At 45.4% G+C, this 19370-nt stretch overlaps 2 protein-coding genes across 42 annotated transcripts in view; one reads left to right on the plus strand and one right to left on the minus strand.

The window, feature by feature from the left end:
* Positions 1–5264, plus strand: part of GMPR (guanosine monophosphate reductase) — a 41624-nt gene extending 36360 nt beyond the window's left edge. For all 3 annotated transcript variants that reach the window (XM_064424076.1, XM_064424097.1, XM_064424105.1), the window contains exon 9: positions 444–5264. In XM_064424076.1, the coding sequence (XP_064280146.1) occupies positions 444–624 (181 nt within the window). In that variant the 3' untranslated portion in view covers positions 625–5264. The remainder of the gene's footprint in view (positions 1–443) is intronic.
* Positions 5265–5459: 195 nt separating this feature from the next.
* ATXN1 (ataxin 1) overlaps positions 5460–19370 on the minus strand; it is a 344115-nt gene continuing 330204 nt past the window's right edge. For all 39 annotated transcript variants that reach the window (XM_064423954.1, XM_064423939.1, XM_064423786.1 and 36 more), the window contains one exon: positions 5460–14077. In XM_064423954.1, coding sequence (XP_064280024.1) covers positions 13547–14077 — 531 coding nt within the window. In that variant the 3' untranslated portion in view covers positions 5460–13546. The remainder of the gene's footprint in view (positions 14078–19370) is intronic.

The following is a 19370-nucleotide window of genomic DNA, read 5'->3' on the forward strand; positions in this document are numbered from 1 at the left end:
TAACACAGGACAGAGCCCAGGGGCCATGAAGCCTCTGTAGAGCTGGGCTGGGTGGTGCCTGCTGAGAGTTAGCTCCAACATTTCTCTGTTTGAGTCTGGCCATTCCTTACACTTTAAAGCTTGCAACTCACAGTCAGATTTAGTTTTCAATAAAGCTGGAAGTTCCACTTGCTTGTAGGCAGATGGTAGAAGGGAGGAAGGGGTAGATCTGTAAATAAACTCATGGGATATTGGAGCATGTGCAAGATCTGTCTACTTCTACTTCTCAGTGTTGGTGGTGAGTGGAGCTGAGGCATTTCAGTGCTTGAGAGCACCAAGCAGCAAGCAATGCAGCTGGGGACACATTTGCAAACTGCAGCCTGCAGAGTTAAGCTCCACAATTCTCCATTAAACACACTCATGTTTTGCACCCGTATGAATGCAGTGACTGATCTCTTCTCCAGGGCTTCAGAGGGCAAGACTGTGGAGGTACCATACAAAGGGGATGTGGAACACACCATCCTGGACATCCTCGGGGGGCTGCGCTCCACCTGCACCTACGTGGGAGCTGCCAGACTCAAGGAACTGAGCAAGAGAACAACGTTTATCCGGGTCACCCAGCAGCACAACGAGGTGTTCTCCTAGCCTAGGTCTGGGGGGCTGGAGAGAGGGGTGGGGAAGAAGAGCAGGAAGGGCTGTTCTTTTCCTTTGCTTTCTCCTCCAGGTTGTGTTAGTGGCAAACTTCCCTCTCTCTCTCTCAGAACAGCAGTGTCATAGCCATTGGCTATGGCTGGGATTTGGAAGGGGAAGGTCATGCTATTAACACAATGCCATTGATTCAAAATGCAATAGCCTCATCTTTTATCGTTGTGCCTATTTTATTTTTTAATCATTTCTTCACCTGTTTTTTTTTCCCCCTCTGATAAATAGCTGCTGAAACCTCAGTTAACAAGGAATTGGCTTGTACAGACATGGCTGTTAACGCCTGCACACATTCACACATTCCCGTTTCTAAGATTGACCTGTCAGCTACCACCACTTTCTGGTAGTGCACCTTGCAGAAATTGCAGGCTGGGAGAGAAAAAGATGCAAGGAATTAGATGGAGAAATAAAAAATCAAATTCTCTTCATCTTTTCTCTGGCTAAAGAATGGATGTTATGGCACAGCTGCCAGCCTGCAAAGTTTCAGAGGTGGATGGTAGATGAGGCCTGGCTGCTGGTGACATGTGATTCTAAAAATGCCAGATCACTGAAACTTTCAGTTCATAGGGCTGATGTTGCTGTTTTTACTTAAACCTCCCTATTCAATGGACTTGCCCCTTCAGGGAAGCGGGCACTGAATGTAGCAAAACTGTGCTGGCCTCCCTCTCCCCATCCGAGGAGATCATTCAGGTGATCACTTTTCAGAGCTTGCCTGATTTATCATAAGTGCAGTTATTGAATTACCTGGGTTCCTGCTTTTAACTGCTCTCTGGGAACAGGTTTTAAAGACATTGAAACTCAACAACGGTAACCCTGACAAGGGTTACAATTCTTTGTAGCCCTCCCTGTTCCCTTGCCTGCTCACATCCATTTAGCAAAGATGAAAAAACGCTGTGCAGTGCATTGTCTGTGGCCAGGTGGAGGAAGCTAGAAGGATCAAATTGCCTTCTGGTTATGTGGTACCACTCCTTTGCAGTCCTTGACATCATGTAAAGCAAGAGAGAGCTTTTGGCAGAACAGTCTGGTTGATAGCAAGACACTGTCAGGCTGAGATGGAGTTAAAGCATTTGCTCTAAAGGCAGTAGTGAATGTTTGAGACTCTGGGTAACACCTCAATAAAGTGTAATGGCCTGATAATTAATTGATAAATCACAATGTAAATTTCTTTAGAAATACATGTTGCATCCACATGAATACCACAGTAGCTCGATATGATAAATGATGTAAAAGTGAGCACCCATGAATTAATAATGCTTGGCCACTTACTTTAAACTGCTGCTGAGATCATAATGCGGCTAATGTTACTTCAGTACTTCAGAGTCTTGCTTTCCCCTTCTGTAGACATCTGTGGAAAGAGGCAGGCTTCCTTTGAAAAGCAAAAAAGTGATCTGTAGGAAAAGGAATAGCAAAGAGAAACTCTAGAATTAAACTCATACGCTGGACTATTCAAAAAGCCAATCACAAGGACAGTTGACCATGCAGAGAAGCAAATCCAGGCCACAAGCTGATCCCTGGTGATTTTTAAGTGTGTTGTGCACATTAGAAAAAGCACAGGGTATCTTCTAAATTGCCTGGTATTTTAAATGTCTTCCATTTAACATGTAGGATGTACTTCTTAATTATGGGATGACCTCTTCCTCTGCTTTGGAAGAGGATGGGCCTTGATGTGAGCACAGGTTATGCTTGTGCTGGCTGCAAGTACCATTTGTCTTGCCCACATATCATAAAGGAATGTGAATGCAGAAGAGCAGCAGGCCCTGTGAATCTCTGTTCCCTCCAGCCTGGAAGCATCATGTTAAGAGAATGCCAGGCTTCTCCACCACAGAAAGGTGCTGTGGACCACCTACTGCTCTGAGCTGCACTAGGCCCAGAGCAGGGGCAGTGTGACCTCTCTGCACCAGTACAGCTGTGGGACAGCACTGTACTCTGTTTATATGATGCAGAGGGGAAGCAAATGGACACCTCTGTCAGGAGTGGGGTTAGACCACCACGGCCCAGGCCTGACCACAGGTGTGTCTCCACACTGGTGCCTTCACATGTGGGAAGTGCAGCACTCTGCTGGTCTCATGCCCACTCTCACTAGCGCTTTTCTACTTTTTTTAGCTACATTTCTAAGTGGAATTTAAGAAATACATATGCATATAAGAAAATATATATATTTGTAAACCTTTTTTTAAAAGATCATGCGCACACCAAAGCAAGCAGCTGCGTGGTGGCCTCAGAACAGTTTCTTTTCCAAAGGGCAGGTGCTGGGGGCAAGGGGAGGCTGCCTCTCTACAAGTGTGGCAAATGGGGCCACTCTTCCACCTCCTTTTCTTCCCCTCCTGCACATACCTCTGATCAGTGACTAATAGGAGAGGGACAGGCTATTCTTAAGCTGTCCCCGGAATTCTTCAGGCTGTGAATGACATTGATGCCGTGAATGGTGACTGATAAAGTTTTGATGTTAGGTGTTTGGTTTTCTGAATAGCAGGTCTTACCATTGTTTTGATAAGCAGCATGTTTTCTTTCATTTTCTCCTCTCCAAAAGTGAGCAGGGGAGAGAAATGAGATGCAGAAAGGCTGAACTGGTGGCATGTCTGCATCTCACCCAGTTATATGTGAATTTTTTTTTAGGAATAACCCTTAGCTATCAGTGCTCGTCATTGACACTGTACATGTGCAGCTCTGAGACAAGCTGGGAAATTAAAAAAAAAAAGGCTCTTGAGTCCCCCTTTAACACCTGTTCCTGTGCTGCAGTTGTTGCTCTGATCTTCACTTAGCTCCAGGTCTTGTACCCTGCTCAAGCCTGCTGCCACTCCCACAAGGAACTGAGGCAGAGGGAGCCAGGAACACACTTTGTCTGGCAGGATGGTCAAAGTCAAGACCACAATCACTGACAAATGCCATGTGCCATTTGTAGATCTACCTCACCTGCACATCTAACTGGGTTCTTTGTTAATTGGTGTCCTTTTGTGGGAAATGAAATTTTTAAGTGCTTAATAATGCTTAATGTTGAGTCATTCTGCATAACCAGGTCTTCTTTAACCCTACACTCCAACCCCATCCTGTCCAGAGGAATGTTGTGAGTGTGACAGCCTGTGCTGTAAGCCAGAGCCATGCCTGCTTCCCCCAGCCAGGCAATTGTTGAGCTCCCAAGAGCCGTGTTGAGCTTCCCACTGGCTCCACAGGGGTGCAGTTTAACGTACCAAAGACCTACAAGTGGGGATGCTGAAAAATGCAACATTATGTCATTAAGCAATCCCTGCTGAGCATGGCTGCCTGTGGCTTCTTGAAACATCAGGACACCTCCAACACCCCTGGCACTCCAGTGCTGCTCTGGGCTTGCCTTGCTTCGGCACAGGAGCAGCCTTGCTCACCCGCCGGTGACTGTGATGGCTGCGATGAGTGCACTGTGCCAGTGGACACCTCCTTGTTGGTGTGAGCAGTTGCTAAGGGGGTGGGCCTTGAGCCAACATCCTGGCAGGTGTAAAACAAGCCATGAAGGTCTCCATTCTCTGGGAGAAACACATTCCTGTCTGCTCATTGGAACAGCCAGTCCCCATTGGCCATGGGGCAGGGGCTTCGGCTGTGCTTTGGTGCAGCTTTCTTCTCCCTTAGGGCATGGTGGGGTTGAATGTAGGATGGGGACACCCTGTAAATATGGAGAGTTATAAGGCAGGATCAGAAAAAGCCTCTGCCTTTGGGGGAGCTTTTCCTATTTAAAATGTGCCTGTCTTCTTTCAGCTGGTCAATAGCAGGGGTAGGTAGAAAGGATGGGGTTAAGGAAGAAACGTGGCAGCTGTTGGCCAAGCCCCACTGTGTTGGGACAGGTGCTTTCAGTCAAGGACGTGATGAGAGTTTGAAGCTTTTCTGAACCAAGCACTCCCTACTTTATACCTGTTAAACTCCACTCTTGTGACAGACTTGTTGCTACAGCTTTCTGCCACTGTATGTACAGTGTCTATCCATCACCATCTCACATCTCCCACTGGGGGATGGTGCTGTTTAGTTGCTAATACCAGTTTTACACCAAAAATTCTCTTTTGGAGCCAGGAGGGCTTTTGCAACCAGTGCCAGATTTGGCCTTGTGCAGAAGAGAAGGGGGGAAAAAAAGTCAGGGCTCAAGAGCAGCAGTTTTCCCTCTGCAGCAGCCAAGGCAGCAGGTGGGAGAGGGCCAGCCCTTCCCTGCGGGCTGGGAGCTGCCAGGGGCAGTGGGGTTGAAGCATGTCTCGAGTAGATGCTGGCACAGCTCTGCACTCCGGACAGACCCTGCAGCCTTAGCTTCATTTGTGGTCACTTAGATGCTTAAGCGAGCCCTCCCCAACATTTATTTGACCCAGTGTTTGCTGGCTAAAGTTTTCATACATAAATCCGTTTGGAGTCGAGAACTCCCTGGCGTTGCCTGTGATAACTGTGAAGTGCTTCTGTGTCATTGGCCAAAAAGCTGCTGGGCTTTCAGTGTTTTGCTGCCCTGCTCAGCCCTGCTGAGATGGTGATGAGAGCGCTGCTCCCTTCCCTCTGCTGTGGCATCCCCGTGTGCGCGGCTCAATCATCCCAACTGCTCCCAAGTTTTTGTTATGCAATAAAGAGCTTCACCCTGACGGGCTGCAGAGCGTTTTATGGCCATGGGTGGGAGGGTACAGGCCGCCTTTGGGCATCGTCACAAATAAAAGCCAATGCTCTCAAATGCATTGCCAGGGCGGGGCTGGGGGAGGCCTGGGCAGGGAATTAAATCGGTCAAATGATGTCCCTAGGAAAGCTCTCTCCCCTTCAGTCATAAAAGACAAAAACACACATTTGCAATTGGCACTGTTATTTTATTAGTACGAGTATACTGAAACAATAAACTTGTACTGGTATACAGACAATTTCTTTAAAACAATTTTGTTCAAATTTTGAATCAAACATTGTTTTATTATAATAATGAAATAATTTCTACCTAGAAAACCTGCAAGCACCATCAAAGAAAGGGACCATAAAATTCAATAAACAGACGCGAGTGTATCCTACAAATAGACACACCACCATTAGAAAATAGAATATGAATTCTTCCATTTTTTTTAATATTTGTTTTAAAAAAGCTAGTGCAAGTACAATATTTTACACTGGAATTACAGAGAGTATGCACGCATATGGAAAAAAGTTCTCCTGTCACAATAAAAGCTCTTAACTATGTCTGTATGCACTTAAAATCTTCTCCTCTTTTCAATAAGGTGCAAAACGTTATTCCCTCCCTATTTTCTCCTTTGTACTGGCCATGTCAGCTCAATTTCTCCCCAACACAAAGCTGCGATATCCCTTTTACTGGGCCTACACTAGGAACTACACTGGAAGTGTGATTTGCGACAACCCTCATTAGTAATACTAGACAATTAAAAAAAATAAATTTAAAAACTACAGATGTTGAATGACTGGACCTGACCCTGGCTCGGCCAAGCGCCGCTGCCAGCTGCTGCCGGGAGCGGTGACATAGCTAGTACAAAATGGATTTCAGTAGCTCACCCAAACTGAAAAAGGTTGGGAAATTCCCCCCACCCCCACTTTTGTAACACTGCAAAAAGAACAGTGTTCAACAAGTTAATACATTATTAAAAAAAAAAAGGAGCAAATACATACATTAGTGAGTTTCAACATTAGCTGACTGTCGTGAAGAGTTGCATCTATGCCTTACCAGATTAGTAACTTCGCGAAGCGCCTGGCCGTCCGAGCCACCTGCAGCCATCCCTGGCCCGTTTTTGCCCTCAGCTGCCCAGATCCAAACCCGGTGGACTGGAACAAGAATTCTGCAGAGCTTGTTCAACGGGAGAGTACCTGGGTCCTGGACTTTTAAAGCAAATGCCAGGGTGGAATCCCCTCGCCAGCAGGTGTGAAGGGGCAGACCCACACTGCCGGCGGAGCCAGTGGTCCCTCCCTGGCTCCACCCTGGCTGAGGATCTGGGCCCTGAAGTTTCTGCCCATCACCAATCTCGTAGTACAGCAAGGACAGCTTCAACAAGTGACTCCGCTCGCTGCAAACAACACTTCCAATGCACACCTACTGCGTGGTCGAGGGAAAGGGCACAGGAGCTTTAACTGCTCAAAATAGAAACTAACAAAAAAGAAACAACCTTGGATGAAGCCTCCTTAAAATCCTCAATGGAAGACTTGCGTCCTTTCAGCTAACAACAAGAAAAAACCTACGGAAACCTCAGAGACGGTTATTGTATAAATACTACCTGTTGGCTGAATGCACTTCACCATAACACAACTGGGGCTGGTTTCTGAACGCCCGGGGGTCACTTGCACAGAGCGAGCATTCCCATCCCCTGTGCCTGTGGGAGCCAAAGCTTGGGTCACCTCTGGGAACGGGGATGGGAGCAGCTGGAAACTTTGCCCTCTCCACCCTGCCATCAGCTCCCAGCTGCCCAGCTCCATCTTTGGACAGGAAAAGGATCCTCTCTTCAGAAACTGCTTCAGGATCCTCTCCTTTTGGCTTCTGAAAAACATCAGTCTTGCCACTGGTCAAGACTGTCACTGGAACCGTGTGACCAGCTGCTCCTGGCGCTCTGGCAGCAGTGGCAGGAGAAAGGGGCAGTGACAGGGGCTGGAAAGCTGGGTCGCCTGGGGTACCATTCTGCTGCTAGTGCTGGGCAAGGATACCTTGTTACAAGCACTTCTAGCTCAGGGTTGTACTCTTTGGATTTCATCTGGACCAGGAAGTGCTGAAAAAATGTAGAACAGCATCCCCAGAGAGAGAAAAAAAATGGGACCAAAAGACCTCAGGTGGAAACTACGCAAGTTGTGCTCAGCCAGCAGCAGCTCTCAACCCGAGGGCTGCCAGCACCAGCAGGGTCCCCACACTCGGGCCAGCCGGGCCTCGCCTGCCCAGGGCACGGCCAGGGCCTCCCTCGAAACCAGCCCTGACCTCTGGGCTGCCAGGGCTCCCTCAGCGCAGGCGGAAGAGACTTAAAGCCAAATACAGCCGGAGGGTGAGACTCGTTTTGCACAGTAGCCACCCTTCGAAGTGCCTGGTAGCTGCACTCAGGAATTGCTGCTCCAAGGTGTATTTTCAGCACAGGAATTAACAGTGTGACTCCATTCCCCAGAAATGGGACCCATGTAATACGAACAGAAAATTAAGCACAGTTGTTCTTTAAGAGCCTTTTAAGTAATAATTCTTCCTGGCCAGAGCCAATACAAATCAGATCATCTAGACATGACATTTTCTATATACAAAAAACATGTAACTTTCAACCTTTCTCTGCTTTTGTATTTAAAAACTTTTTTTTTTTTACAAACAAGGTATGAAACTCACTGTTCAAACAGAGCCATCTCTTTTTCAAACACTGAATGAATCATTCCAACATTCATTTTTCTTTTGTGCAATTTTTTAAAACATTACCTGTACTCCTCAATGTGAGTGCTTCAAAAAAAGTTTCTATTTTTAATAAGCTTCTCAAATTAGGTTTACATCAAAAAATATTCCCACAAGGTATAGTGCTACAAGAAAAGATCCTATCAGTAAAGGTAACACATCTGAAGCGAGGTCGTCTATGTAAAAGAAATTGAACTCTGGAGTAGAGGTGTGCAACGTGTTTGGAATTTCCCTATGGGCACAAAGCAAGGCTGTCCTCAGGACAGGGAATCAAGTGGACATGTAGGCATACACGTAAAAAAAATGCACACGTAACTTCTTTGTGTGCAAACAGACACTTCTGCCTGGGGGTGTGTGTGCACATATGCATATCTGCATCAACAAATTCTCATTCTGCTATGTATTACAGCATTTGGGAGAGTGGGAGGGTTGGAAAAACCAGAGAAAAGGAAATAACTGCCTCCACTCTGGTGGTATGTTCCCCTTGCTTTTCACATCAACACTGGCCAGAGCCTGCAGTGGACTCTGCTGCTACCTGTGATGATGGGGAGGGAAGAAATGGAAACTGTATGAGTGCATATCTCATTCTGCCATTTGTCAAGTTTCTGGGACACCAGAAGTGTTTCAATGGGCTGAATCCCCTTCACCTGCCCAAGGCTTCTGCCCTGGTCAACCCTGACATTTTTCCAGCTGCCTCGTTAAGGTCAGGATCCGGCCCTGATTGAACCACGCTTCAATTTCACCAAGATTTATACATGTGCTTTACAGCAAGCCCCTGAGCAGCCTTTGCTGGCCAGCCCAGACCTCCCATGGGCACATGTATAAGCGTTTGCAGAACTGGGTCCCATGACATGCAGAGCATTGCACCAAAAGCCACTCTGAAACAACACTATTAGTGTTTAAAAAGATTGAGAATTCACTCTCCCTGACACAGGCTTTTTTTTTTTTTTTAAGCAGTTGCAAGAATTAACAGAATTTCACAATTTCCTTTTTACTACTGGCAACACACTTTAAAGTAATATAAATCTCTGCAGAGAGTGTATTTTCATGATAACCAACAGCTACAGTTCATGCTGAGCCTGCTGCTTTTGTATTGCAATCTAAATGAGATCTACAAAGTTTAAACCATGAGATGCAGGAAATCCAAACTTGTCTGTAACATTGTACATCCCTACTCCGGAGCAGTAAAAGTGCTGCTTCTGGTCACATCAGTGTACCACACATACACCAGCCCCATCCCTGAGTAAAAGGTGTGAAAGGTTTCTAAATGTTCCTTGATTTAAGGGAAACAAGAGTAGTGATGTCACTTCCCCATGCTGAGAAAATGACGGGAACGACACGACAGTGGGACAAAGGAATTAAAGGAATGAAAAAAGGAACGTGTGTCCCTCCCCTCCTCCCGAGGTCTGCATCTTTGAGGGAAAGCAAGTCTAAGGGCAAGGTACAAAATGGTAAAATAGGTCAACAGCGACTCCGATTCGGGTCTCGACCAGAGGACTCGAGGTAAGTGACATCAAACTCAAATTCCCCATGATGTGGCCCAGACAAACTGAAACAATGCCTAAGTTAGACGCTATAAGGAACAGTCACTGTATATATAGAGATAGATAGATATATTGATAGTTAGACAGACAGATAGATAGATAGATAGATAGACAGACAAATAGATTTTTTTGTTTTTTAGAAATCCCTATAAAGAGGTTCTTGTTTTATTTTTCTTTGCCCTGACTAATTTCTTGGTGATTGTATGCATTTCATTGTAAACTAAAGAGGCCTGCTACAAAAGGAGAGAAACAAACAGACAAAAAAAAAAAACTGCTTAGTTACTATTGCAAAGCGGCCGCCACGCAGAGCAGAGGCAGAGCCTCCTCCTTCAGCTTCACCTCAGCATCCCCTGCTTACGAGTGGTGTTTTGCACCTGCCCTGGGGACTGATGGCACTCCCGGGCCTGGGGCTGCAGCACAAGGGATGCTCAGTGCCAGAGGGAAAGGCAAAGCCTCACCTTGCAAAGGGCTCGGCCCCGATGGGAGCCAGCTCCTGTGTGCGCGTGTCCAGGTGGAAGGTGGCACTCGGCCATATGGTTGAGTGCCACCCTCTGCCTGGATGGATGCCATGTAGACATGAATACATCTCTTTTTTGCCTTTTTTTTTTTTTTTTTCTTCCTGGATCTCTTTAAACAACAAATAGAAAATGGGTTCGTGTTTCCCGGGGCAAGGGATCTTCTACCCTTAATATGGTGTGGATTTTTGGAGGGGGGAGGACGGGGAGGGACTTATTAATGTTGGGGGGGCAGGGGCAGGGAGAAAGGTAGAAAGAAAGAATTCAAAAGAGACAAAACCAGGGGAAATCAGAAGTGGGTATGAGATCTAGCTAACACCGCACAGGTGAGTCTAAGTTGGCACGTAAAGTATTGCACATCCTACAAAAGCTAAAGCATGGAAGGGGACAATTGTTTGGAAAGAACCAGTTATTTCAGAATTCCTCAGTCTGAAATACAAGCACAGAACTAATACATTCCTATTGCTCCAAATGTATTTTTTTATTATTATTATTTTTTTTAGTGTTAGTTGAATAGATCCAGTCAGTTTAATAGCCCCTGCTTCCTTATTGACCACAAATGTGTATGCAAATGGTTTTACTTGAGATTTCTTTTTTTCTAAGTACACGTGAAGTACAGAAATAGTGGTAAGACTGTGAACTAAAATCTGTAATCTTTCTATTCCTTTACCATCAAAGCTTAAAAAAAAAACAGGAAACAAAACAAAACAATAAATTGCAAGTGCCCTGAGCAGAGTATATGGAAGATTAAGCAACTTCTCTGAGCAGAAATATTAACAAATAAGCACTAACTAAGCTGTGTGATTGTGAGAAGAAACCCACTCAGCTATTTGGTAGCCCGCTGAGAGGTTAATAAAATTCAAGGAAATTCAAAAAAAGTTTCAAGCTATTTTAAACATATTTCAACTTTTTGGTGCACCCCAGAATATGGTATAAAAACAATTAGGTCTGGTGTGAGCTAAATTTCAAGTAACAAGTAACAAGAGTCAAAGATGGGGTTTGGGGTTAACATTTCTTCTCTCAAAGAAAAGCACTGTATTTCAGGGGAGAGGGAAAACAAGACTTTAAATAAATTTGTTCACTTTAGGTTACTGTGTTTCTAATGACAGACTTTGATTTCCTGTTCTCCCTATGAGTACAGCTTCTTCAAAACTACCTGAAGGATGTGAACTCGCCAACCAAAAATGACGACACGAACGCTTGCTCACAGAGGGCCCGAGTGCGATCCCACTGAAATCCCACTGGGATCTTCCAAGAAGCAGTGACAGGCTTTAGCACTCAGCCCCGACACACTTCATACTCGCACCTCCCCGAGGCTCATGCAGGAGGTTTGGTGCACAGCACCTCAGAGGATCCGGCCCTACCTGGGGAAAGAAAAGACTGAACGCGTGAATCCCCCCGCTCCTACTTGGTTTGTACCAAACTCCTGAAATGTCGCCTTTCCAATGGAAAACGATGCAATTAAAATAACAAATAATAATAATAATAATAATAAAAATAAAATAACAATAGGTTTGTTTTCAAAACAAACAAACACCTTGCTTACTTATAGAAATGGTTTTTTTTCTGGAAAACTCTCTCAGCAAGTCTGAAGAAAAATTCTCAGAGGTGTCCCGGTAGGACCTGGTTCTGTGTGGCCGATAAGGTAGAAAGACTGAAAATGAACTCTGAAAGGAACGTAACCCTATGAAATGGCCTAGAGCGTAGGCAGGTTAGTGAGTAATTGCTACATTTGTTTATGCTCTTTCAGACCCCCCCACCCCACAACATTATTAGGTAAAAACTGCAGGAATACCACACAAATGATAAACTCAAGATGTGCAAATTGCAAGATTCTTTAAAGTCCATCTTTTTCAAAAACACTGGACAATGATTTTTCCTCTTTCCTTTTTCCTTTCTCTTATTTTTTTTTTATTATGTCAGCTCGCATATGCCTTTAACTCTTTCTCAAGCATTAAAGTTTAAAAAGTGCCTCCTATTAAGTAGTCCTTTGTGGACAATGACTGTCACATACTAGTTCAATAATTCACATTCATCCCTTTGAAACCACATTAAAACTTTCAGCATCTTGCCTGTGAGAAAACTTTACATAGTTGCATGTAGTTACAGTGTTGAAGAGATTTGTTTGTTTGTTGTTGTTGCTTTCCGAGCAGATTAAAGTGATATACAGTACGTACTGAGTGTTAGACCAGGATGCTCAGCAATAAAGTGTGAACAGCATTTTAAGTGCTTAAAGACATTCTAGGTTCATCTTCAACAGCGGATTCCTGTGTCACACACCGCAATTTGAAAAAAGTGGCACCAGTCGTCCATAACCATGAACTAAAACCAGTACTAGAGTTAAAGACAAAGATTTGCAACCTAACTGCAAACGATGGATGCCTGTGATCTCAAAGGGGCAGTCTGCGTCTACCTTGTGGAAGCAAATGTCATTGGCGTAACCCGGTCGATTTGTCTAACACTGCACAGAAACAGGAGTGAGCCTGAGCCAGGCGCATCCGCAGAGCCAGAGGCCTCCTCGCACAGCCACGCACAGCCACGCCACACGCACACACCCAGCCCCGCCCTCAAGGGAACCCTGCAGGGCGACCGGCGCGAGGCCCCCACAGCCTCGCCGTCGCCGACTCCGGGCAATGGAACTGCACTAGCAAGCAGAAAGGAAATGTGGTGTGGCAGTTTGCTTTAGGAATAAAAATCAGTGCAGTCAGACCCCATGGGGGAAAAATATATATATACATATACACACACACAAATATATATATATATATATATATATATGTATAGCAGAGCCTTGAGTAAGAGTTGGCTTGTTGTTGAAAACATCAGAGACTGTCTGATCCTTTTCAGTAACACACCCAAGGGTTGTGTCCTCAGCATCCACCTGGGGTGAGGAAACCTCATCACCAACCCGCCAGAGAGCGGCCATCCCGCCCTGGGGGCTGGCACGCACCCACACCCACACACACACGCACACGCACCCCATGTCTGACACACACCTCTGCTACAGTTCCCTTCTCCTCACCTCCCCCCAAAAAACTAGAACAGGAACCAGAACAACAAAACAGACACAAAAAAAAAAAACAAAAACAAAAACAAAAACAAACCAAAACCCAAAAAAAACCCAAGAAAAAAAACAGCGACGAAAAGAAAACAAAATCACAGCTGGACCCTGTCCTACACGAGGTGTTAGAAAACAGGAGCCATGACAACACATTCATTTCCACTAAGGGTGTGTGAAGCAGATACTGCCCCTTCTGTAGCTCTCGATAAACCTAGTCACTGACAAACACTTGTGGAAAAACATATGCACCAGTCTCCTGCATAATACCAGCTGCAACTATAACAACAAGGTTATAACATAAACCTAAAATAAGATGATAACATGTAAATACTGGGTTATTTAGTCTACAGTACAGTAATCTGGATAAAAATGACAAGGGATAGCCTAATTTCCTTTCCCCAAACAACTTTTACTTTCCTACGTTGGATCGACCTTCAATGCAAATCTTAACCTCCTGAGGAATAAAAGAAGGCTTGGGAAGAGTCAAAGGTGGCTCCTCTTCTGATTTCTCTAGTTTTCGTGTTTCAGGGGCTGACCACCTCCTCTTCCTTGTTGCTGGGGGCTTGCTGGGTTCTGTTTTGGTGAGCAAAGGTGCTGCAGGCAATCCTATTTTGTCCGGAAACTTCAGTTCACCGTTCTCAGCTAACATCTGTGCGCTTCCCTGATTAATCCCGTTTTCCTGCTCCGCATACCTGTGTCTACTTCCAGCTAGACTGTCATTCTTTGAATGCTTCAGCAAGATACTAGCTGAGTCCATGGGCTGGCCCTTTTTAATAGAGCCGTTCTTCAGGTTCTTGAGTGTGAGCGATATGCAGACGTCCCCCACTGAGAGTTTGGAGCATGGCAAATCAAAGAGCTGGTTGGTTCTTTCAGGGCAGCATGATGACCAGCCTTGTCCAAATACAAAAAAAGGGTATTCTACCAAGACTTCCACGCTGACCTGCAGAAAGAGACGGGACAACACAGGAAGACAGAGGGAGAGAGAGGGGAGAGCATGAGATCACTCCATGAGCCCTCATACATGTGCAGTGCTTGCCACAGGGGAGAGGGATAAAGCTGGAATTGCAAAGGCGATGTTCGGTTTCTGCAAAATCAGAATTTTGGTCACCAGACTTCATGCCAGCCCTTGTCACCCAGATCTTAATACTTTCTCTGAGCTCAGTATTTCATAGCACAAACTTCAGCAGGAATCAAGCTTTACCTTTATCCAGCTGCTCAGACAGGCGTAAGAGTTAAAACAGCTTCAGTGTCCGGCCAATTGTTTCCTACCATCCCTCTGTGGTATCTAGAACCTGTAATTCAAATCTAAAGACCCTTTCCAACTAGAGGGTGGTTCAAGAGAAGCTCTCAGTTCTGACATATGATTTCCTAAATAATCACGGGAATGTCATCCCGACCTCTGTCCGAACAAGCACTCACTGAGCAGTGTGAAAAGGTGAAGGTACTCTGCCAGCGGAAGGCCATGAGCACATACAACGTTGTAGCCATTAAGAGCAGCAAGCGAGAGCCTGCCTTTCCCTAGCAGTCTGTTACCAGTCCAGTTTCTTCTCACACCTGGTCTTCCACTCTGCTGCAGAGTTTATTTCCTGCACTTCCTCAGGGAGGTGGTCGTCCTTCCTCCTCCTCCAGTTCCTACACTGTGCCTCTTTTTCTGTACCATGTCCCATTTTCTTCTACTCCACCCCACTTTGAAGACACATCTGGTAAGGAATCCTACCTAACCATCTTATGGGGAGCTGCCATGGCCAGAACAGACCAACAGCAGGTGCCCCCTGCTCCCTGACCTTGCAAATGCTGGGCCTTGAGGTCCCAACATGATAAAAAAGCACTTGATAAAACCATGATAAAATACGCACTTATCTTTGCACGTGGTAGCAGTCCAGCACTCACTGCAGGCTCAAACACTTGATGTGGACTCATGTGATTCTCAACCCATGGGGCTGACACCCCTCCTCCCCAGCACACTACAAAGAGAGCAGGAAATTCTGACTAATACTTCTTTAAAACTTGGCACGTGTTTTTAACTGCTGCCTGTCACACCAGTGAGGTCTGTGACTATAAGAGGCTGGCTTGTGCTGAAGACAGATACCCACTGCTCTGCTCCCACGGTCCCCATGTCCTCTGCAGCTCTTCTCAGGCATGGGGGCACAATCCTGCTCTGATGGTGTAACCCTTATTTGGTAAGGGCGAAAGGGTAGGAGAGCAGCTGAATACATGTGCTCACCTCACTTCTGAGCCATTCAGCAGACATAGACTATACCAGCTGCCTGGAGAGTCTTCCCTGTCCAGGACCACGGACTTACTTAAAAGGAACATCACAGCAGCTTGTGAAACCACCTCTCACCCTTGGGAATGAGTAACACTGTCACACCCAGCAAGGCTTTGCATCATTAAAAATGCATTTTGACACAGAAGCAGTTTGAGATGCACACTGCACTCCGGTGTTCCAACACATCTGTTCATAGTGTTAAGTGTGAACCTTGGGATGAAGTTGCACGGTCTGTCTCACAGAAGAGGCTGGACTCCATGGAAGCACTGCCCCAGCAGCCCTGCCCCTTCCCTGCTAGCAGTGCCACCCCCACAGCTGCTCTCCCTGCAAGCAGGGCCCCTGGTAGTGCCCCTCACACCCCACCAGCTCCACAGCCCTTTTGGGCAAGAAGACTTGCTCAGGAATGTCTGACAGCTCAGAGATAGATGCTCCAGAACCAGGAAACCAATGATTCCCACCAGTGTGGATGGTGCCTTTGACTACGTGCATGCCATGCACTAGCAGCCAGCTGCTGTTTATGGAGGGCTGATTCTGATGGAAAAAACCTAATTGAGTCTATAAATATATGCTATGCACTTCTGCAACGAGGCCAGCGGATAACACTGCATCCATTATCCTGCCACTCCACCTGCCCAACACAGTAAAACACTGTACAAGGAATTTCAAAAGGAGCAGTTTAGAAGTGCAAGATACTACATCAGTTTTTGTCCTGCTAAATCTTTTCCAACCACAACTATTTGCAACAGTCAAACTACACACATTGCAATAGTGGAAAGGGATCTGACCCAAACCCTGGTTTAAGCTCTGAACTACGGAGAAACTGGGGTGAGGCAACCATGAAAGCCCCATCCCTTCATGTCACTGGATGGAAACACTCCAGCACCAGGATTTGCAGAAATATTTGCCCAGAGCTTGGGATACTATTCCATACATATGCATCTCAGTTTAACTGGAGTCTAATCAGGAGAAGTAATGAATATCCAGCACCTCTCATGGACTTGGAAGCTGCTGTCTGCACAAGAACTGTAGGCTGTCTCCAGGCATGGATCATCTGGTGGACACACCTTTCTCCTTTATACTGCTTTTTCTCACATGTTTCTTTCTTCCTGCTTGCCTGCTGCATTTTTTAATTTCCTTTTCTACTTTTCCATCCTTGTCAGAAGCTATTTGTATCTGTGGGAATCATACTTGTTTGTATGCATCATCCTCACCAACACACAAGTTCCTCTTGATGTCAACACACTTCCACCACACATTATGCTTTTTTTTTTTTTAATGTAGTATCCAAAACACTTGCCTGAAGGGTTGATCACTGAAAACAAAACCAAATTGGTGCTGGTGATCATGAATAACACCAAAGATGGTGGAACGCTAGAATCCCACGATCTCGTCACACCGTGCATGTACCACTTTTGATTTGAAATGGGTTCCCTCATGGATTACCAAGCCCTGTTTTAGCTGTCTGTTCTGGATTCAGCTAAGGAGGGATTTGAGGCCATCCTCTAGAAACAAGTTTAAGACCTTTGAAGTGTGAAAGTTCAGTAAGAATACCCCCACAATTTTTTTTTCTGACTACTGCATTAAAACATAAACCCCCTTATTTTAAAAGCTTCTCCCCAACCCCCCAGTATTTTGCCACAATTATTTTAGGAGAGAAGGAAATTTGGAATTTTTCTACCTACTAGGAAGAGGATAAAGTAAGAAACAAACATGTTGGTTTCTTTCTAAGCATACTGAGGCTCTATTACAAGCTACATTTATATTTCTATTTGTTAACACTGACTAGTGAAAGTAGCTGAAACTCTTCAGTGCAGCCACTGAAAACTGAAACTTTCTATAACCCTTTATAATTTTTATTTCTCAGCCAAACTCAGTAGGCAAGACAGGCTTAAGACAGCTTAAGAAATCCCAGCTGGAGCTGGAATACAGACACTAGGGGCTGGAAGATCTGATGCCCAGGAAACACCCTTCCCACCATTTAGAAACTTTAGTCTTGGGCCTCACTGCTGCAAACAAAATAATAAGCACGAAAGCAAAAGGTGCCTAATGAAAGTGGTTCATGTGAACAATATTTTAATAAATGTAAACATGCATTTTCCAATTAAGTGTTTTTCTCCATAATGCTATTAAAATGTGATGAAACTAGGAGTGGCAGGTTGGAACAAAGAGAAGGAAACAGTTCTGGAAACAATGTGCAATTAAGCAGCAGAGCTCTCCACTGAAGGCCTCGCTTTTGGGTGCTGAAAAGCTCCTCGGGCCCAAAAAACAACTGGGTGGATTCACAGAATAGAAGCTCTCCTTCTTACAGAGAAAAGACTCTGTGGTGCCATGCTCCCACACAACCTCCCCGTTCAGGAACTTCAGGACCTCTAATGCTCCCCCGCAGTCCGATGCCTTCACAAGAGTGAATTTCCTGTGAGAGGTTTCTGGGGCTGTAGGCAGCACCTCGTGCCACGGAACCACTCTCCACAACATGATCTGACTGGGCACCCCCCAGGGCTGCATCTACCCCAGTTCAGTCCACAGTTACTATAGCAAAGGCAGGCAGGGCTGGAACGTCAGGGGCTGCTGCTCTCCGCAGTCACGCAAGGCCGTAATTCCCCAAGAGAAGCCGCCTCTCGCCCAGCAGACCACAGGCTGCTGCCTTTATCACATGAGCTCTGTCATCTGCTGCACTCCCAGAACTCAGTAACGTGAGCACAGACCACAGCCAGCCATCACTTGGACACAAAAGGACTTACTGTCCTGTGACCAGGGGACACAGAGATCACATGAGGGGAAGGCTGGCAGAGATCTCCATCTGCAGCAGTGAACCGAGTCAACATCTGTTTCTGTGTCTGTTACGGTGACAAGGATAATGAAAAGGGGAGCTCAAAGAAAGAGTAACCATTTGTGTGTGCATTGAAAGATGTAATGGAAAACTGAACTAGATGATGGTCTAAAATCATATGCACTAAACTAAACTAGTCAGGGCTACTAACTGCATGCTCTAGTGGGACTTTCCCATCTCTAGTGCTTATGATTCCAGTTTAGTTTTGTTGTTTTGTTTTTGGGGTTTTTTTTTAAGGAAAATTAAGAACTGTATGCTCATCTTTTCCATTCAATCTATACTTTAGAAATTATTAGGAACTGAAGTGTAGCATTTCAGAGAACTAATTTTGCATAGCCTGTGTGCTTTGACCTTAACATTAAGGGAGGTGAATTACTAGCTTCTGTGTTCTCCTGGCAGCAAAAGGATGGACAGGTAATCATGATGAAATTCTTATTACAAAAATAATATATGGTATTCCAAAGAGATGTAGATCCACAGGTCTTGTCTTCTAAGCACCTTGAATGCACAGGAGTAGCAGTTAGACTTTGGGTTCTGGCCCAGTCGATACTTACTTGACTTGTTAATCCAGAGCCAAGATGCTGTGAAATGGAAACCTAGCATGCCTCTGGGGTAAAGACAGTTAGTTCATTTATTTCAGTTCCTAAGGTTTTCAGGTGTGTTGATTCTCCTCTAGATTTCCATACCTGGAAGACAGATGGATTTTCCAGGTGGCTGGAGGACTGGAAAAGGAGGGAAGATGACCCCTCTCTGCCTAAGTGCTGTGCTGGGGAGGGGCAGCTGTGGGCTTGCAGTGACACAACACGAGTAGCTGCTTGGTGCCTCCCTGCTTACATTACAGTGGTATAAGTTCAGCTGAAAATAACCTCCTACCTCTGTCCCTCAACTGGTGAGAAAATTAGCTAGTGTTTGCACAGAGCTTGAAAATACAGATTCATCAATATTATAATGACTTCCCAGAGATCCCTGGGAGGAGTAAGTAAGTGAGCCAAAGCTAATGATAACAACCCTATTTTTGTATGGCACTTACTCTTTACAAGTTACACTCCCTTGGTAATACCACTCGAAAAGCTCTCTCCTTGCAGAAGCAGGCATGCGAGTGAGAGTCAATTGTAATGAAATACTTTGTGGAGC

This window comes from Passer domesticus, chromosome 1 (genome assembly GCF_036417665.1).
Source record: "Passer domesticus isolate bPasDom1 chromosome 1, bPasDom1.hap1, whole genome shotgun sequence".
Classification (NCBI taxonomy): domain Eukaryota; kingdom Metazoa; phylum Chordata; class Aves; order Passeriformes; family Passeridae; genus Passer; species Passer domesticus.